Below are 15593 nucleotides of genomic sequence, written 5' to 3'. Positions count from 1 at the left end.
TACACACCGAGCTAGATTGCTCATTACAACAAAATACTGAATATCGGTCACAAGCACACTAAGTGCATAATACCATCCCTGGGGAGACATATAGCGCCATAGGCTACAAAACGCAAGCACAACTGAGGTGTGATATACGATCTGAATCTCGAGAGCCATCTTGCTCATATAACATCAGCTCTGCGCGGAACCTCAACACATAAGAAATTCACCAAGCCGTCTCACAACTCGTACGGCGCAATATATCATTACATGAGATAGCTAACGATGAAATAGTACCCCGACTACTCTTCCATAAGGAGCGCATTGCTGAAATAAACACATCTGGCCTGATATAGAGCCTATATTCACATTTAGATCCATCCACAGACCTCAAGCTAATTCTGATCACACTAAACTAGGCTAATAACCTTTCAAAGGTCCATAATAACTCCCCTTTTTCTCATAACACCCGAGAACTACCATCATGACCGGAGTAATCCTCCACAATCCACAACCCAATAAACCGAGTGCCCATCCAGACATCAATTCTCAATTTAACGACATCACTACAATCTTCATACTTGGTTTAACTCTTCAATCAATCAAGTGACTACATGCCACACTTATACAACCTTCCTATGGGGCACACTCCCATAACCTTCCGTAACAGATAACAGGTTCGTACATCCAAACCACCGGCCGTACTAACGCTGAAAAGCGATCAAGAATCCTTAACCAGGATGCAAAGCCCCCTTTTTTTTACAAAGAACTAATCTCAGGTGACACTGAGGACAATACCAACTTACTTTAAACATCGAAACTCTCTTCCTGCTCATCCAAGCCCGTGACATCCTTGTCGACACCGAACTGCCAATTTGATCCTTACTTCAATTTCCATACCACTTACTGCACCCATCATGCCAATATGCGATAGAACACGATTTTCATCATAACTCCGGAACCACTAATAGGTTAACACTTCATCATATAAAAGCTTTTCACCTAACTCACTTCAGGAGAACCATAGTAACACGCGGGTGAATTCTCATAACTGTAGAATATGCAAATCTCTAAGTAGTGGTCTAAGCCACTATAGCCCTTCCGGGATCCGCATCCACATAACAGGCTATAATAGAATGCTTCTGAATAACATCAATTACGGCGACCGACAAGCCTCACACGTTCCGTCACAATCACTTGCATAACGTGTTCATGCTGAAGGAACTGATCACTACCACCAATATGCCAATTCAACCATGGCTAACCAATCTATCGTCTTCCAATTTGTCCCTGATTGCCCTAGTAATAATAATAACTCCATTCAATACATAACACACTTCATTCGTACTCATCCCCAGTGACCTTGAATCACGAGACCATGTTGTCTCAAATCCCACGAACCATTTCATATTTCCAAAATGCTACACTGCAAGTCAAACATCATAGATCATTCTGGGCCTCTTCTCATAAGCTGCTACAAAAGCTTGATTCTTAACCGTACTTGTAGACTCAAAATCATTAGGCACCACACTTTAACTTTTGAATTCACTAGGACCGTTGTTGAGAGCCACCCGCTCTGACTTGGACCCACATATAATCAACTCCACGAATCTCCTAGCACATGAATACCCTCACGACGAAGTACCCGGTAGAATCACTGTCCTTGAAACCTGCATCCATACAAAGCATGAATCTTGAATCCTTCCTCAAGTCTGAACATAAGCCAATAAGGCCAACCATAGCACACCTTTAACAATTCCTTTCAAATTACCAGTTATGTTCTTTCCCCGTAGCTGAAATATCTCATCAATATGCTAGTAACCAGAAATCTCGCAAGTAGTTAACCATGCAACCCAATCATAGGCGGTGGGACTCTCCCACTTAGCTTGAAGCCACTATTACACAACTCTGAAATTCACCAGGATTCCTTATCTCTTCTTGACATAACCATGCGCAATCAACCGCAAAAATTCTCGGAATCTTTCTGTAAAACCCCTTTTTATACTCTGAATCATCAGCCACATTCGCACGGCCGATCTCTTTTCTGTACAATCAATAGAATTCTTTGCAAAAGCCTCGCCAACCACGCGACTGCTAACCTGCTCACATGGAATAACTCACCCGTGAAAATCACTTCCCGACATCTTCCAATGCTGCTGCACGGGGTACAATCACTACGACATCAATAACCTATCTTGAGTCTGAGCTTACTCTCTAGCTGCACAAGTCCATTCACCGCTCATGGACATCAATTAGATGTGCGGCAACATCCTTCCAATTCAAAGTTATGTTGTATCCTCCTTCATTTCAAGCAGCTTCTTTCCGTTATATCAAATCTCATGCCACATAATAGGCCATGCTCCAAATCAAATCCGCAGGCACCAATCACCAATCTCTAAAATTCCCAATTCATTCCAGACTCTCCTCAAGGCGCGTGGTCATCCTACCATCAAGCTCATATGCAACTCCGCCACTCTCCTACTTTGGCGGAACTCACCCCTTTGATCAACTACTCGACCTTGGCTTTTTATACTTGGCCTTCTAGAAATTTTAACCATCTCCTGACACTCTCCACATGTCCTTCTTCATCCTTTGCTGCTCAACCAATGCCTTAGACCGAAATTTAACTTGGTAGCGTTTGAACCAATAGACCGCTACTCACCTTTAAACCATTCTGAAGATCATCTTTCTCGAGCCGTCAACATTAAGAATACAGATTCAATCCTGAACCACCGCACCCCACAATATCTAACAGTTGTTTCTCCAATACCATTTCACAATATTCTACCCCAAGGGTGAATTGCAAAAGTTCGCATCACCGGCGAACCTAGTACATTCAATAAGGACAACGACACCTCATCATAAAAGAAAACTCCACCATGCTCGCAAATACCAAGTCTCGTTACCCATCAACCCAAACCTAAACATTTTTAGCCCGATTGCCTTTCCCCAGTCGGGAATAAAATACCGAATTCTCTAGATCATGCACTGAGTAAACCTCCTTTCAAGTCATTCACTGCCCCGACACGTAGGCAAACATCCTACCATCACATCAATACTGAGCAACAATTGTTCATAAGCATCATGGCAACTTGTGCCTAGCCTCAGAGCTCTCAGAAGTACAGCTATTGAGCTGAAACGACAGAATATCCTTCCACAAGGCGACGACAATAATCAAATCAACTACGCCGGGAGAAGCATCCTCTACCACCTCCATAGTACCTTTAAAATTTCTCAATTTCTGATTTATGATAAGCACTCCACGTCACATAAGATTGAATAGGAAGGAACTAAAGGCATAAGTCTCCAAGGAATCAAACCACACGATGAGGAATCAAGAAGGGAAGTACTCCTAACAGCCCTGTAGCCTCCGAAGATAAGTACAGACGTCTCCATATTGATCCGCGAGACTCTACTGGGCTTGCTCATGACTCGTGACACCTAAGGGAACCTAGTGCTCTGATACCATGTTGTCACGACCCAGAATCCACTAAGGGTCGTGATGGCGCCGAACACCGTTGTCAGGCAAGCCAACCCAAATTACTTAATTAAATTCAAATTTTAGTTTTCGTTGAAATCATTTTCTTTATACCTTAAATAATAAATAATGAAATTTACAGAAATAACCATGAAGTCTTTAACAAACTTAATGCTGAACAATCCAAAAACCATCCTAGAACCCGGTGTCACAAGTGCATGAGCTATCTCTAGGAAACAATATAACACAACAGCTGTCCGAAATACAAATGGACAGAAATGAAGATACAGTACAATATTCTGAAAGAGACTCTGTTGGCTACGGGCGTCTTGATAAATGCAACTCGCCTAAGTCTCTGTATCAACCATGTCGCTATGCCACTAAGCCACTAGCCACATATGGATATGTGTAACAAAAATGCACAGCAAGTGTAGTATGAGTACGAAAATAACGTGTACCCAATAAGATCCCGCCTAACCTCAGAGAGGTAGTGACGAGGGGTCGAATTAGGCACTTGCTAAAGGTCAATTAAGATTTCAGGTGAAATGCTAAGCATAAATGTTACTACCAAATAACATATAGCAGTAGAGAGGGCAAGTTCTTCCATAAAATACGAACTTTAAATCTTCGTCATCTTTCTTAGTAGGAAAGTATTAAATCCAGGCTGGTAAACAGCTAAAAATCACCAACAGTTTGCAACAATTATCATGCGCAAGCAATGCCGAGGGTCGAACAGCACGGACCAACAATAATAAAATGTTCACTGCCGAGGGTCGAACGACTCGAACCATAGATACATCTATTTACTCCCGCTCGTGAATCGTACATGCGACACGGTCCCCGATCGCGAATCATACATGCGACGCGGCCATACATGATAATAGAGGTACCCTGTTCGCGAATCATACGTGTGACTTAGGTACTCATAAATACACATATTTTCACATTTAAGTTCACATTTTTATCAGGAAAGTGGTTACTCAAGGAAGAGGTAAAAATTCTCTTTAAATGAACATGAAGATGAAGTTTAATCCTTTTAGAAATTCATTTACCAATTCGATAGGTTTTAAGCAATTCAACTGTCAATAAGATTACAGATATTCCAAGTATAGCATGCTTTTGGGTCTTAGACTACCCGGACTTACACATATTAGCAGCTACGCATGGACTCTCGTCACCTCGTGCGTACGTAGCCCCCACAAATAGGAGCACATAATTGATTAGTTCACTTATGGGGACAATTTCCCCTCACGAAGTTAGAAAGGAGACTCACCTTGCTCCAAAGATCCCTAGCCGGTATTCCGCGCCCTTCCGAAGACTCGAATCGATGTAAATGCTCCAAAACTAACCAATGATTATACAAATCCATTAATATTCAATAAACTACTCATATTAATCCAATTTATAACTATTCCTAACCCCGATCGAAAAGTTGACAAAATTGCCCTCGGGCTCACGTGCCCGGATTCCTAAATTCTTCGAAGATAAACTTTACCCATAACCTCACGATTTCAAATATATAATTTACTCTCAATTTCATACCCAAAATCGTGGTCAAATTCCAAGAATAAAATTTTCTAGGTTTCCCCTCAAACCCTAAGTTTCTACAAATTTCATGCTCAAATTCGTACATAATTGATATATTTAGCTCGAGATAGGTGGGTTTAGCTTACCTTATCGTTAATGATGAAAAATCCCCTCTTGAAACTCTCTAAGAATCACCCAAGCCAAGAAAAAATGAGAGAAAATGGCCAAAACCCCGATTTTTAAAACACCCACTGCCTCCAGCACTTTCCGCACATGCGGTCCCTTGACCGTTTTTGTGGTTTTGCAGGTGCGAGCAACTCTACCGCTTCTACAGTTTCCTCCAGGCTCCCCTTTTCCGCTTCTGCGCCCTTTATACCACATATGCGGTCCCAGATCTCTTCCGCCAATACCGCATCTGTGACCATAGGGCCGCTTCTGCGGCTCCGCACCTGCTGCCCTAGACTCGCAGGTGCGGTTACACCAGCAACTTCAGCTCTTCTTCAAACTCAAAATTCGATTCGTTAACCATCTGGAATCCACCCGAGGCCCTCGTGACCCCAACCGATCATACCAACCAGTCCCAAAACACATTACAGACTTGCTCGAGGCCTCAAATCATATCAAACAACGCCAAAATCATGAATCGACCTCCAATCCAAGCTTTATGAACTTTAGAATTTCAAACTTCAACTTTCGATGTTTAAACCTATCAAATTATGTCCGATTGACCTCAAAATTTGCACACAAGTCATATTTGACATTACGGACCTACTCCAACTTCCGGAATCGAATTCCGATCCCGATATCAAAAGGTCCACTTCCGGTCAAACTTCTCAAAAAACTTCAAATTTCTATCTTTAGCCAAATGACTTCAAAATGACTTACGGACCTCCGAATTCACTTCTGATCGCGCTCCAAACACCAGAATTACCATACAGAGCTATTCCCAGACTCGGAATCCCAAATGGACATCAATAACACTTAAATGCGCTTCAACCCAAACTTATGAAATTCCTTCAAAATGCTAACCTCCACAATAGGCGCTAAAACATTCCCGGGTCTTCTAAAACCCAGTCCGGACATACGCCCAAGTCCGAAATTATCATACGAACCTGTTCGAACCTTCGAATCCTGATTCCGAGGTCGTTTACTCAAAAATCCGATCTTAGATAATTCTTTCAATTTAAATCTTCCGAAATGAGAATTTTCTTTCCAAATCAACTCCGAACTTCCCGGAGTTCAATTCCGACGATGTGTACAAGTCATAATACCTGAAGTGAAGCTGTTCATGGCCTCAAACCGCCGAAGAACGGGCCAAAGCTCAAAACGACCGGTCGGGTCGTTACAGGTAAGGTCTGCGTACTCACTATCATCCTCTAACCTCACTTGTGAGATTTCACTGGGTTGTTGTTGTTGTTGCAGCAGCAACATTGGCTGGAGTAAAACACATTCTTATACCATCTTAACCTATTAATTTTCTATGGAAAATGGGGTACAACTGAAAGAAAAAGAAGCCTTTTTTCACTCTCGTTGCTTTATTTGACAGGGATAATTCTTACACCTCTATCTTATGCGGGGGTCAATCATTTGAAAAGTAATTGAATGTACTATTAGCATTTTGTGTGTTCTTTCAATGTAGGGTACACCAATGCAGTCAACAGACAAGTAAGAATATGTGAATTTTTCCATTGATACATGTTTTGTATCATACTATTGTAAGTGTTGTATTTTTGTGACATAGCTGTTAAACTGTAGATTATTATCCTTTTAGGGTATAATAACACTTGGATGAGAAATGAGTTGAGTACTATTCATAATAATCTTGTTAGCTTAATGTATATCAAGTGTTGAATTAATAAGCATGACTGTAGAAGAATTGATGTTTCGGATGGAAAGAGGATTTGCAGCCACTTTGTGAATGTGAATTGATTTGAGTTAGATGTGCTCATTTACATTTACATGTGGATGCAGGTTAATTGACCGAATCACGTTAAATATTTTTGTCTCTTTTGGTATATTGCTCTTTTGTTGTCTGATTTAATGTAGTTTAATATTTGTTTTGTTAGCTTCCGCATAAGACCTGATTATTTCAATCCTAAAAATGAGCACTAACACTAAAAAGCAAGTCAAACTGTTGTCAAATTCACACAAAAATAAAATGATTGAACTAGTGACTGGTGTGTCCATTGCAATGGCATGGAACTGCTCCAAAGTCTCTTACTCAACATTGCTGCAAAAGTATCTCTTTGCATTAATACTTGCAACCAGTGATCAATCCAGTGTGAGACAGAATTTCAAGTTGATGGATTTTGATGAAAAACAGTAACGGTATGAGCCAAGACTTTCAAGGGGAACATGTTAAAATTAATCACACGAGAAGCAGAAAATTTCAAGGCGAATCACATTAAAATTACAGTCAAGTAGAGCATATCTAAGATACTAATAGTACAGCCAGCTGCTGTACATCTTTTTACACATATAAGCACGTCCGCCAAAACCCCCAAAGGGAAAGGGAAAACAAAAGAGGGATGGCAACTAGACTTAAACCAAAAGATCCATACAATGCAGAAGGGGGCTAAACGCGACCATCCCACAGGGACTCATTGCGAACCTTGCTAGACCTTAAAAGGCGCTCCACATCTGTTGGAGGGTTCAAACCAAGTTTCTTAGCACGCTCCCACCTGTCCAGTCTGCTCATTCCAAGGCATGGCCCATAAGTCATATTCATGTCAAATTGCCTCAACACTTCCTCGTTCTGATCATAATCATCTGCAGAGGTAATTGCAAGGTAAAAGAGAGCAACCTCTTCAGATCACAAATATATTGGAGAAACAATTGAAAGAGAGAGCAATAACTTCAGAATTTAGAAATTTCCCACCATTTTTTGTAAGTGTAATACAGAAAGAACATAAGGATTCCGTGTAGTGTCCATAAACAGTACATCTCTTATTTTGCTTTCAAAGCTATTAAACCAAATTGGTCATCAATGAAACAGAAACATATCTCAGCGGCCATTCCCCTTGCATCACTATATGAAAACCTTCCATCACAATACCTGCTAAACTTTTCCGAGGGAAGTTACCAATGGTGATAAGACTGATCATTCCAGCTTACTCTAGCATAATAGTGTATCATGCCTGGTAGGCAGATGTTTCCATTCTTACCAGGTTTATTAGCATTACGCAACTGTTCTAGCACATCGTTTTTTATTTGAAGTAGTGGCAAATTCCTTTCTTGTCAAACAATATAGACACAGTGACCAACCACTTTTAGCAGCCATGTTTTTAATACATCTATAGTAATACTTAATGGTTACCAACGAGAAAATAACAACTTTGACCTCTCGAATCCCCTTCCACCCCCCAAAAAGAATATAGCCCATTGTTCTATAGGATATCATTTTGCCCAAAAAATCTTGACAAATTAGCTCTCTTGAACCATAGAATTCATATATGACGTTGCTAATTGATTAAAGATATGAACCTCTCATGTTAGCATGACAAGGCCATAGGCATAAGGACTACGAAAAGCGTTCAACAAGAGAGATGACAGTTTTTGGACGAGTTCAATTTCATCGAATCCACAAAAATATAGGCGTGTTTTTCTACTAAAATTTTTGTGTATGCACACTCTTTAAACATTTTTCAATTATTCTTCAGGAATCTATATTATTATAAAAGCATGAAGCCCTTAACTAAAAAGTTAAAATACCAAATTACCCTTTTAAATAACATAGATTTACCTAAGTATCCTTTCTATTAATTAAACTAAATATTCTATTTAATAAAATAAAAACCCAACGCCTAGGAGAAGGCAACGCTTCATGATGTGCTGTTTCTAAGTTGCACAAAGAGCCACTGTTCAAATGCCTACAAACAACTCTCAAACCATCAAACCGTTAGTTACAAACACTACACTTTTTACCACTTAACAATTATTTCTTTCTTTACTTGCATGCTTGATACAACGGGATTTTGCTATCAGTTTTTTTGGGTTATTCACACCGGAGGTTATTGAGAGTAGCAGTCAAGGTCATAATAGAATATATTGTACTTTTCTTTTGAGCGAATTACTACGAATTTTTTGGTTCATTCTTTTCGATTTCAAAATTTGGTAATTCATTTTAATCTCTTTCCATCCTTTTCAGTTTCTTGTAAACGATTCAATAGTCAAAATAAAAGAGAAAAGATTAATAGAATTTTTCAAAATGGTTATCTCAGTGGAGAAGGACTGCACTTGGGAAACAAAATAAAGTACCAAGACCGTGTGGCTTTAGTATATTTAGAATAGGAATATAAACCACTCATAAATATTTCACTTGAATTTCTTTTGTGGTTTAATTGGCATATTAAATTAAATATATATTTTACAAACAATACATTACCTCCACTGCTTGTAGTTGTTGAAAATCTCTAGAAGATTGAGTATCACCCTCTTATGGTGTCCTTATTTAGAGTTTATTTTGATGTGAGACGTTTTATTATAAATTACCCGAATTGGATAGTAATCTAACTCCGCAAGCACATAAATAGAATAGAATGACTTGATATCCACATAATGTATGACAATATATCCACATAAATTGGAGTTATCTAATGTTTGAAAATGGTGTTAAATGTTGATCATGAGTTCTATTAATTTTTAGTGGATATCCGTTTGGGGCTTGACAAAAAAGAGGATTCAAGTGGTTTCTCTTTTCATTTACCTTTCTGTTGAGTAATGTTTAATTTATGTAGATTGTATTTCCGTGATTAATCTCTCTATTGTGGTTGAGTGAACAAAAATTGGGTGAAAATTAAAGCTTCTTCAAATTTACAGATAATGCTACAAATGCAATTCGGGCACTACGAACACAACATGGTTGTGCAGTGTCTTGCAGACACTTCACGAGACTTATTATGTTTGCGGCCCAAAGGGTAAATTACATTCTCCTTTCTTGTCTTTCATTAAATTCTTTTGGGCTAAATTATGCTCTTGATATGCATCTTATACCATGTAGCTCTTCCTTAGATTTGACCATTCGCCGATATTCATATGTTGTTATATCTTACTTGAAATTCTAACACCTCTAATTTTGACTTTCTCTCAAAATCAAATAGTGTTTTATGTCAAATTAAGTAGTAACAGACACTTGTTGAGAAGGCAATGAAACATCAATTGTCGAAAGTAGCTATTCAAGGTATTAATGCTCTCATTATTCTTACAAGTCTTATTCCAAATTGAATTTTAACTAATCTAAATTTGTAGATCTATCATGTGAACAAGCATATATTATATTGGTTTGTACACTGATCCTTTGAGTTACTATTATGTTCAGTTCAACTCTCACATCTTCAATTCCATGCTCAAATTATTTGTATTTTTGGGGTGCATGGATCCTTTTCTAGATTGAGTTTTCATAAAGAATTGAATGGATTGAGATATGATCATTGCTATAATATTTGGACTCTAAAAATGATGAAGAAGACAACAATAAACCATAATAATTATTTGGAAATAACATTAAAAAGGTGGAAATGAATATACACCATGAATATCGTATATAGAGAAATATTAGGTGAGATTACGCGTCATTACTTGTTTGTACCTCATAAAATTGTAAAGGACAACTCAGTGCACTAAGCTCCCGTTATGTGCGGGGTCTGAGGAAGGGCCAGACCACAAGGGTCTATTATATGCAGTCTTACCCAGCATTTCTGCAGGAGTCTGTTTACACAGCTCGAACTCGTGACCTTCTGGTCACATGACAACAACTTTACCAATTACGCCAAGGCTCCCCTTCACCTCACAAAATTGAATTAAGTATAAAAATTTTATGTATCTAATTAAATTTTGATTGCTCATCTTCGTAGGTTCAACTGATGTCCAATTACCTTAACCTCAACAAGCAAGCCAGATGATCCACATTTATCAATAACAGAAACTTATATTTTATTTTTTAATGTATATTACTCAATTATTTTTTAATAATATTAATATTATTTTGTAAAATACATGATTCGGAATACATGTGCAAGGCACGTGCCGAGAAACTAGTATAACTTAAAGGAGTAATAAGTAATATTAAATAGGAATAAGGTATATTAAAGAAGATATTCGAACAAAACGAAAAAAAGAAATTAAAAAACTACATTATTGAATAAAAGTGGAAGAAAGAGAATAATCAAATCTTGGGAAAAACTATCTTATTACCTTGGAGTAAATCTCCTGTATAACCTCTTTTTAACGAGTGACTACAGTACAAAAAACGTCTTCTTTTTATATTTTTCATAATAGTGGCGTATGCCCAGCTTGCACGTATCTTGACTATACCATTGTACATACTGAATGACTCATATACAAAAAGCTGTTGAGTAATCCTAGTCACTAGTCAGTCAATACAGATACTAGAAGAGCTGCGCCCGTAACCTACAATATAATAGGTTTAATCTCGCTTGAACCTTAACTTAAAGAGATTCTCTAACTCAAATTAGTGAAAAGAACAGTAAAGCAAAAGTATCAACATCCCAAAAATTTTACAGAACTCAAATAATGTTTTCTTCATTTCCTTTTTTCTTCCAAAATTATACCAAGTGAAGAATGTTATCCCTATTTCCTTACTATAATAAGTCAAAAGTCGAAAGTTCCTTCTCAATCATGTCTCAAGGGGTATAAATATAGATGTATAGAATTAGTCAATCTTTTGTGTTGGAGGTAAGGTCCATGTCCTCCTCTGACTTTGTACTTTTTTGGTATATATATATTGACATGGTAGGGGTCTAGCCAAACCCCCAATAACCAAAGGCACAATGCCGGAGGTTAATGGCTTAAATTTAAAAAAAAAAAAAAAAAAAAAAATCTTATCTCAAGGAGAAGTTGTAAATGTGTCGATTTTTTCAATAAAACAACATAGCAAGTACTATATACTTCTTAGTCTGTCTTCACTGTAGTCTCATCATAATTTAGCTCCGTCATCGATTGAAGGAGGATGTAAATTTATAGAAAACCTAGTTGTAGGAACCCCTAATCTGTAACAAACCAAAAGCAAGAGTTCAAAAAATTAAGGGGTTCAATTGAATCCCTTCATTGGAAATTTGTACTGCGTAAAAAGGGCAAAAACAATTTCTTTTAGATCGCACGTTAAAATTCCTGGCTCCGCCACTAGACGTCCCAAAAGGGTGACCAAAACTCAAAGCACAAGCATGTGTACAAAAAAACTCCTAATTTACCTAAGATAACCAAAAATCAACAAACATATGGAAACAAACCCTAAGGCCAAAACTAAAAAATACTCACCAAATACGCAACAGAAGTTAAAATTGGAAAGGGGTGCACGAAATTGGAAATATTAGATGGAAAAAATTTGACCTTGTAAATCGAGAGAGCCATGGGAGATGAGTGCAGGGGGCTGAGTAACATCAGAGCCAATAGCTGCAGCGTTCTTTGGGGTGGTGGATTTCTTCGTAAATGATGATTTAGAATTGGATGGTTTAGTGATGCCACCGCCTTTCTTCTTTTGTTTGTAGAAACCTTTCATGTCTGATTTTGTTGCCATTGTTCTGTTTGAGACTTTCAAATTTTGAATTTTGAATTTGGTTCTTATCTTATATGGAGTACTCAAAGTTGGAGAGGAAGATTCAGTTTTGAGTTTATTTATATCTTGGGTTTTTTGGGCCAAGCAGTGACTTCCATTAGATTTGGACTCTTGGGTTTCTCTTGTGGGCTGTACTTCCTGCCTCTTCTTCTGAGGCATTTAAGAAAGAGATTTTTTCATTCATATACGCTATTTGAAATTTTATTACCCTTAATGTTCATGTTTAGTTAATTACCTGACATAAACAAGTTTTGTTTACAAAATATATACAATCCACCTTAAAATGCTCCCAAATTCATTATTTGTGTCTTCAATCAAGGGATATAGTTACACCATTTTCCTTTTTTCTCTCCTCTTCTCTCCTGATCTTCCACCCACACTCCAAATCTTCATAGAGTTGGTATATGATAAAATTATAACTGCGTCCCTTTATGATATCATGGGACTATCAAGTAGTTACTCCTTACTAATTAACTAAGGATATTGATGTTATTAGTTATTTGTCTCTCAACACTTCCAGAAGCAGAATCATCACCACTTGATTTCTTCATCACTGCTTTAAGTGCTTCTTATATTGAACTTATAGAATATTGAGGTTGTTGCTACTGTTGATCATGATCATCACTTGTACTCAAATCATCTTCTTGATTATAATTACGATCTCCAGTTATGAACAAAACATTTCTCACACGTCCACCAAATGTTGTAATTTCAGCTTTTAATGTTACCATCTTCGAATTCATCAGATGCATTATCCATAAAAATAAATTTCATACAACTAATTATATATTATATAACTTATCTACAAATTATCTACAACGTATCTACAACTTTCATACATTATTTCTACCCATTTATATGCAACTACAATATCATACAACTTAAATACAATTTTTATACAATATTGTTCAACTTTCATACAATACTTAAATAAAAGAATATATATAAATAACAGAATACAATTTTTCTACAATTTTACTACAACCTTACTACAATTTCTGCAGTATAATGTATGTCATGTCTTCTTCTTCTTCGAGTTTCAACCTAAAATTCAGCCAAAATCAGGTCTAATCTTTACCAAAACACCCTCAAAATTGAGATATAAATTTCAAACCATAACCCAATTGTTTGCAACAACACCCAATCCAAAAAAATAATGATTTTTGAAAATATAAATTCGAATTCAAAGCTTCAAAGCTTTTTAATGGATATCAATGGTGGAATTGCTTCTCTCTTTTCCTTTGCTTTACATTATTGGAATTAGGGATTGAGAGATAGAGAGAGACGTAGAGAGAATTCCCAATTGTTTGCAACGACCCCCAATCCAAACAAGTAATATTTTTTGAAAACTCAAATTCGAATTCAAAGCTTCAAAGCTTTTTAATGGCTATCAATGTTGGAATTGTTGCTCTCTTGTGCAAGATATGTGGGGGGATGTGGAAAGAGAAATGTGGGGGAGTAGAAGATGTTGAGAGAGAAATGTGGGGGGGAGTGGGAGTGATTGTAGAAATTGATATTATCCTTAAATCCTAAAAATGTACATAATTGGTAATTTTGTATATAAGAGGTAACTAAAGTGAAACTTGAGTAGGGAGGGTAATAAAATTTCCAATAGTGTATAGGTATGTAAAAATCTCTTTGCACATCTAGAAGAATCAAGGAAATTAGTTTAAATAACCGCCTACCTAATCTTTTACAACTAAAAATAGAAGATGGATATGTAATATATACGTATATTTGTATATAATCTATGTATATCAGCTAAAAAAAATTAAATTTTGTTGGCTATTTGTGTAATAATCCCTTGCATCTATACCTAGTTTTGAGGATCACATTGAAGTTATTCCCACTTTACATAAAAATTTACAAGTCTACCCACTTTAGGATCAACTTCAGACTTATCGAATCTGAAGTTGAAGAAAAGAAAAAAGTTTAGCCTAAAATACAATGCACATAAGGCAAATTTAGTCTAAAGTGCAAAAATTGCACTTAGGATTCATTTAAGGCCAAATAGGTCTGATGTGCAATAATTATTTTTATGCTCTTAAGGTCAAATAGGTCCGAAGTAAAAAAATTGTACTTAAGATGCACTTACGCCTAAATAGGTCTGAAGTGCAACCAATGTTTTCATGCACTTAAGGTCAATGTTCGGCCTTAAGTGCAAATTGCTCAGAAACAAAACTTATTTCAAATTTTAACAATCTAACACACGAATTAACACTTAAATCTACTCTAAATGAGTCAAATTTAAAATATAACCTCCAAATATCATAAAGAACAAAGCCCCAAATATCAATATGTGAAAATAATAACAAATCTAACAAGCCCATTTTAGAATTAAGAAGAAGAAGAAGAAGAAGAAGAAGAAGAAGAAGAAGAAGAAGAAGAAGAAGAAGAAGAAGAAGAAGAAGAAGAAGAATTATGAAAGAATGGAGCGCCACAGCAGCTCACTACTGTAAAATACCATAAACCACCTTAAAACTTGTTCACAAACACTATGTAAATTCACTATCACCTTTATTTTCACAGCAACTAAGAAGAAAAAGAAGAAGGGGGAGGAGGAGGAGGAAAAGGCCTCAAGTTGTATGTACTTTGGGTACTAGTTAAAAAAAATTAAAAAGTAGGTACAAGTTAATTGGGGACGACCTAATAAGACACCCCGTAAAACGTTTACTCTTCTTTTGAGTCCACATATCTTTCCTTTTTCCAAATTATTATTCCATATGTTCGTGTTTTGATTTTTTTTTTTTTTTTGAGTAATGTGTTTTGATTTATAGGTGCTTTCATATTACTATCTTTTAATTTATAAAATTAACCTTAAATTATGTTGCAATTTTTAAAGTATTAATATTTTTATCTATTTAATCTTTGAAGAAACTGTGTAATCTTAACATACTTGCCTTCTAATTATTGTGGAAATTCGACATTTAGAGTTATGAATTCGGTTTTTTATATACTAGCGTGGAGCTTAAGAGCGAAATAAAAACTTCTAAAATTTGTGGTTAAAACAAGCTTTAGAAATTTATGTGATTG

The 15593-nt window shown here is 36.7% G+C and overlaps 1 protein-coding gene across 1 annotated transcript; it reads right to left on the bottom strand.

Annotated features, from left to right (window-relative positions):
- Positions 1-7329: 7329 nt before the first annotated feature.
- On the bottom strand, positions 7330-12593 carry LOC104228664 (uncharacterized). The gene is made up of 2 exons (XM_009781174.2): positions 12335-12593; positions 7330-7756 (listed from the first exon to the last, which is right to left on the bottom strand). The coding sequence occupies exons 1-2, from the start codon at positions 12519-12521 to the stop codon at positions 7563-7565; spliced, it is 381 nt and encodes a 126-aa protein (XP_009779476.1). The 5' UTR covers positions 12522-12593; the 3' UTR covers positions 7330-7562.
- Positions 12594-15593: the final 3000 nt, after the last annotated feature.

Source organism: Nicotiana sylvestris, chromosome 1 (assembly GCF_000393655.2).
Source record: "Nicotiana sylvestris chromosome 1, ASM39365v2, whole genome shotgun sequence".
Taxonomy (NCBI): Eukaryota; Viridiplantae; Streptophyta; class Magnoliopsida; order Solanales; family Solanaceae; genus Nicotiana; species Nicotiana sylvestris.
The sequence above is the reverse complement of the archived record's forward strand: the minus strand, read 5'-3'. Positions and strand labels throughout refer to the sequence as shown.

Coding starts and splice junctions, on each gene's coding strand:
- LOC104228664 (XM_009781174.2), bottom strand. CDS start 12,521: ATGGCAACAAAATCAGACATGAAAGGTTTCTACAAACAAAAGAAGAAA. Junction 7,757..12,334: donor TGGCTCTCTCGATTTACAAG/GTCAAATTTTTT, acceptor TTACCTCTGCAG/ATGATTATGATCAGAACGAG.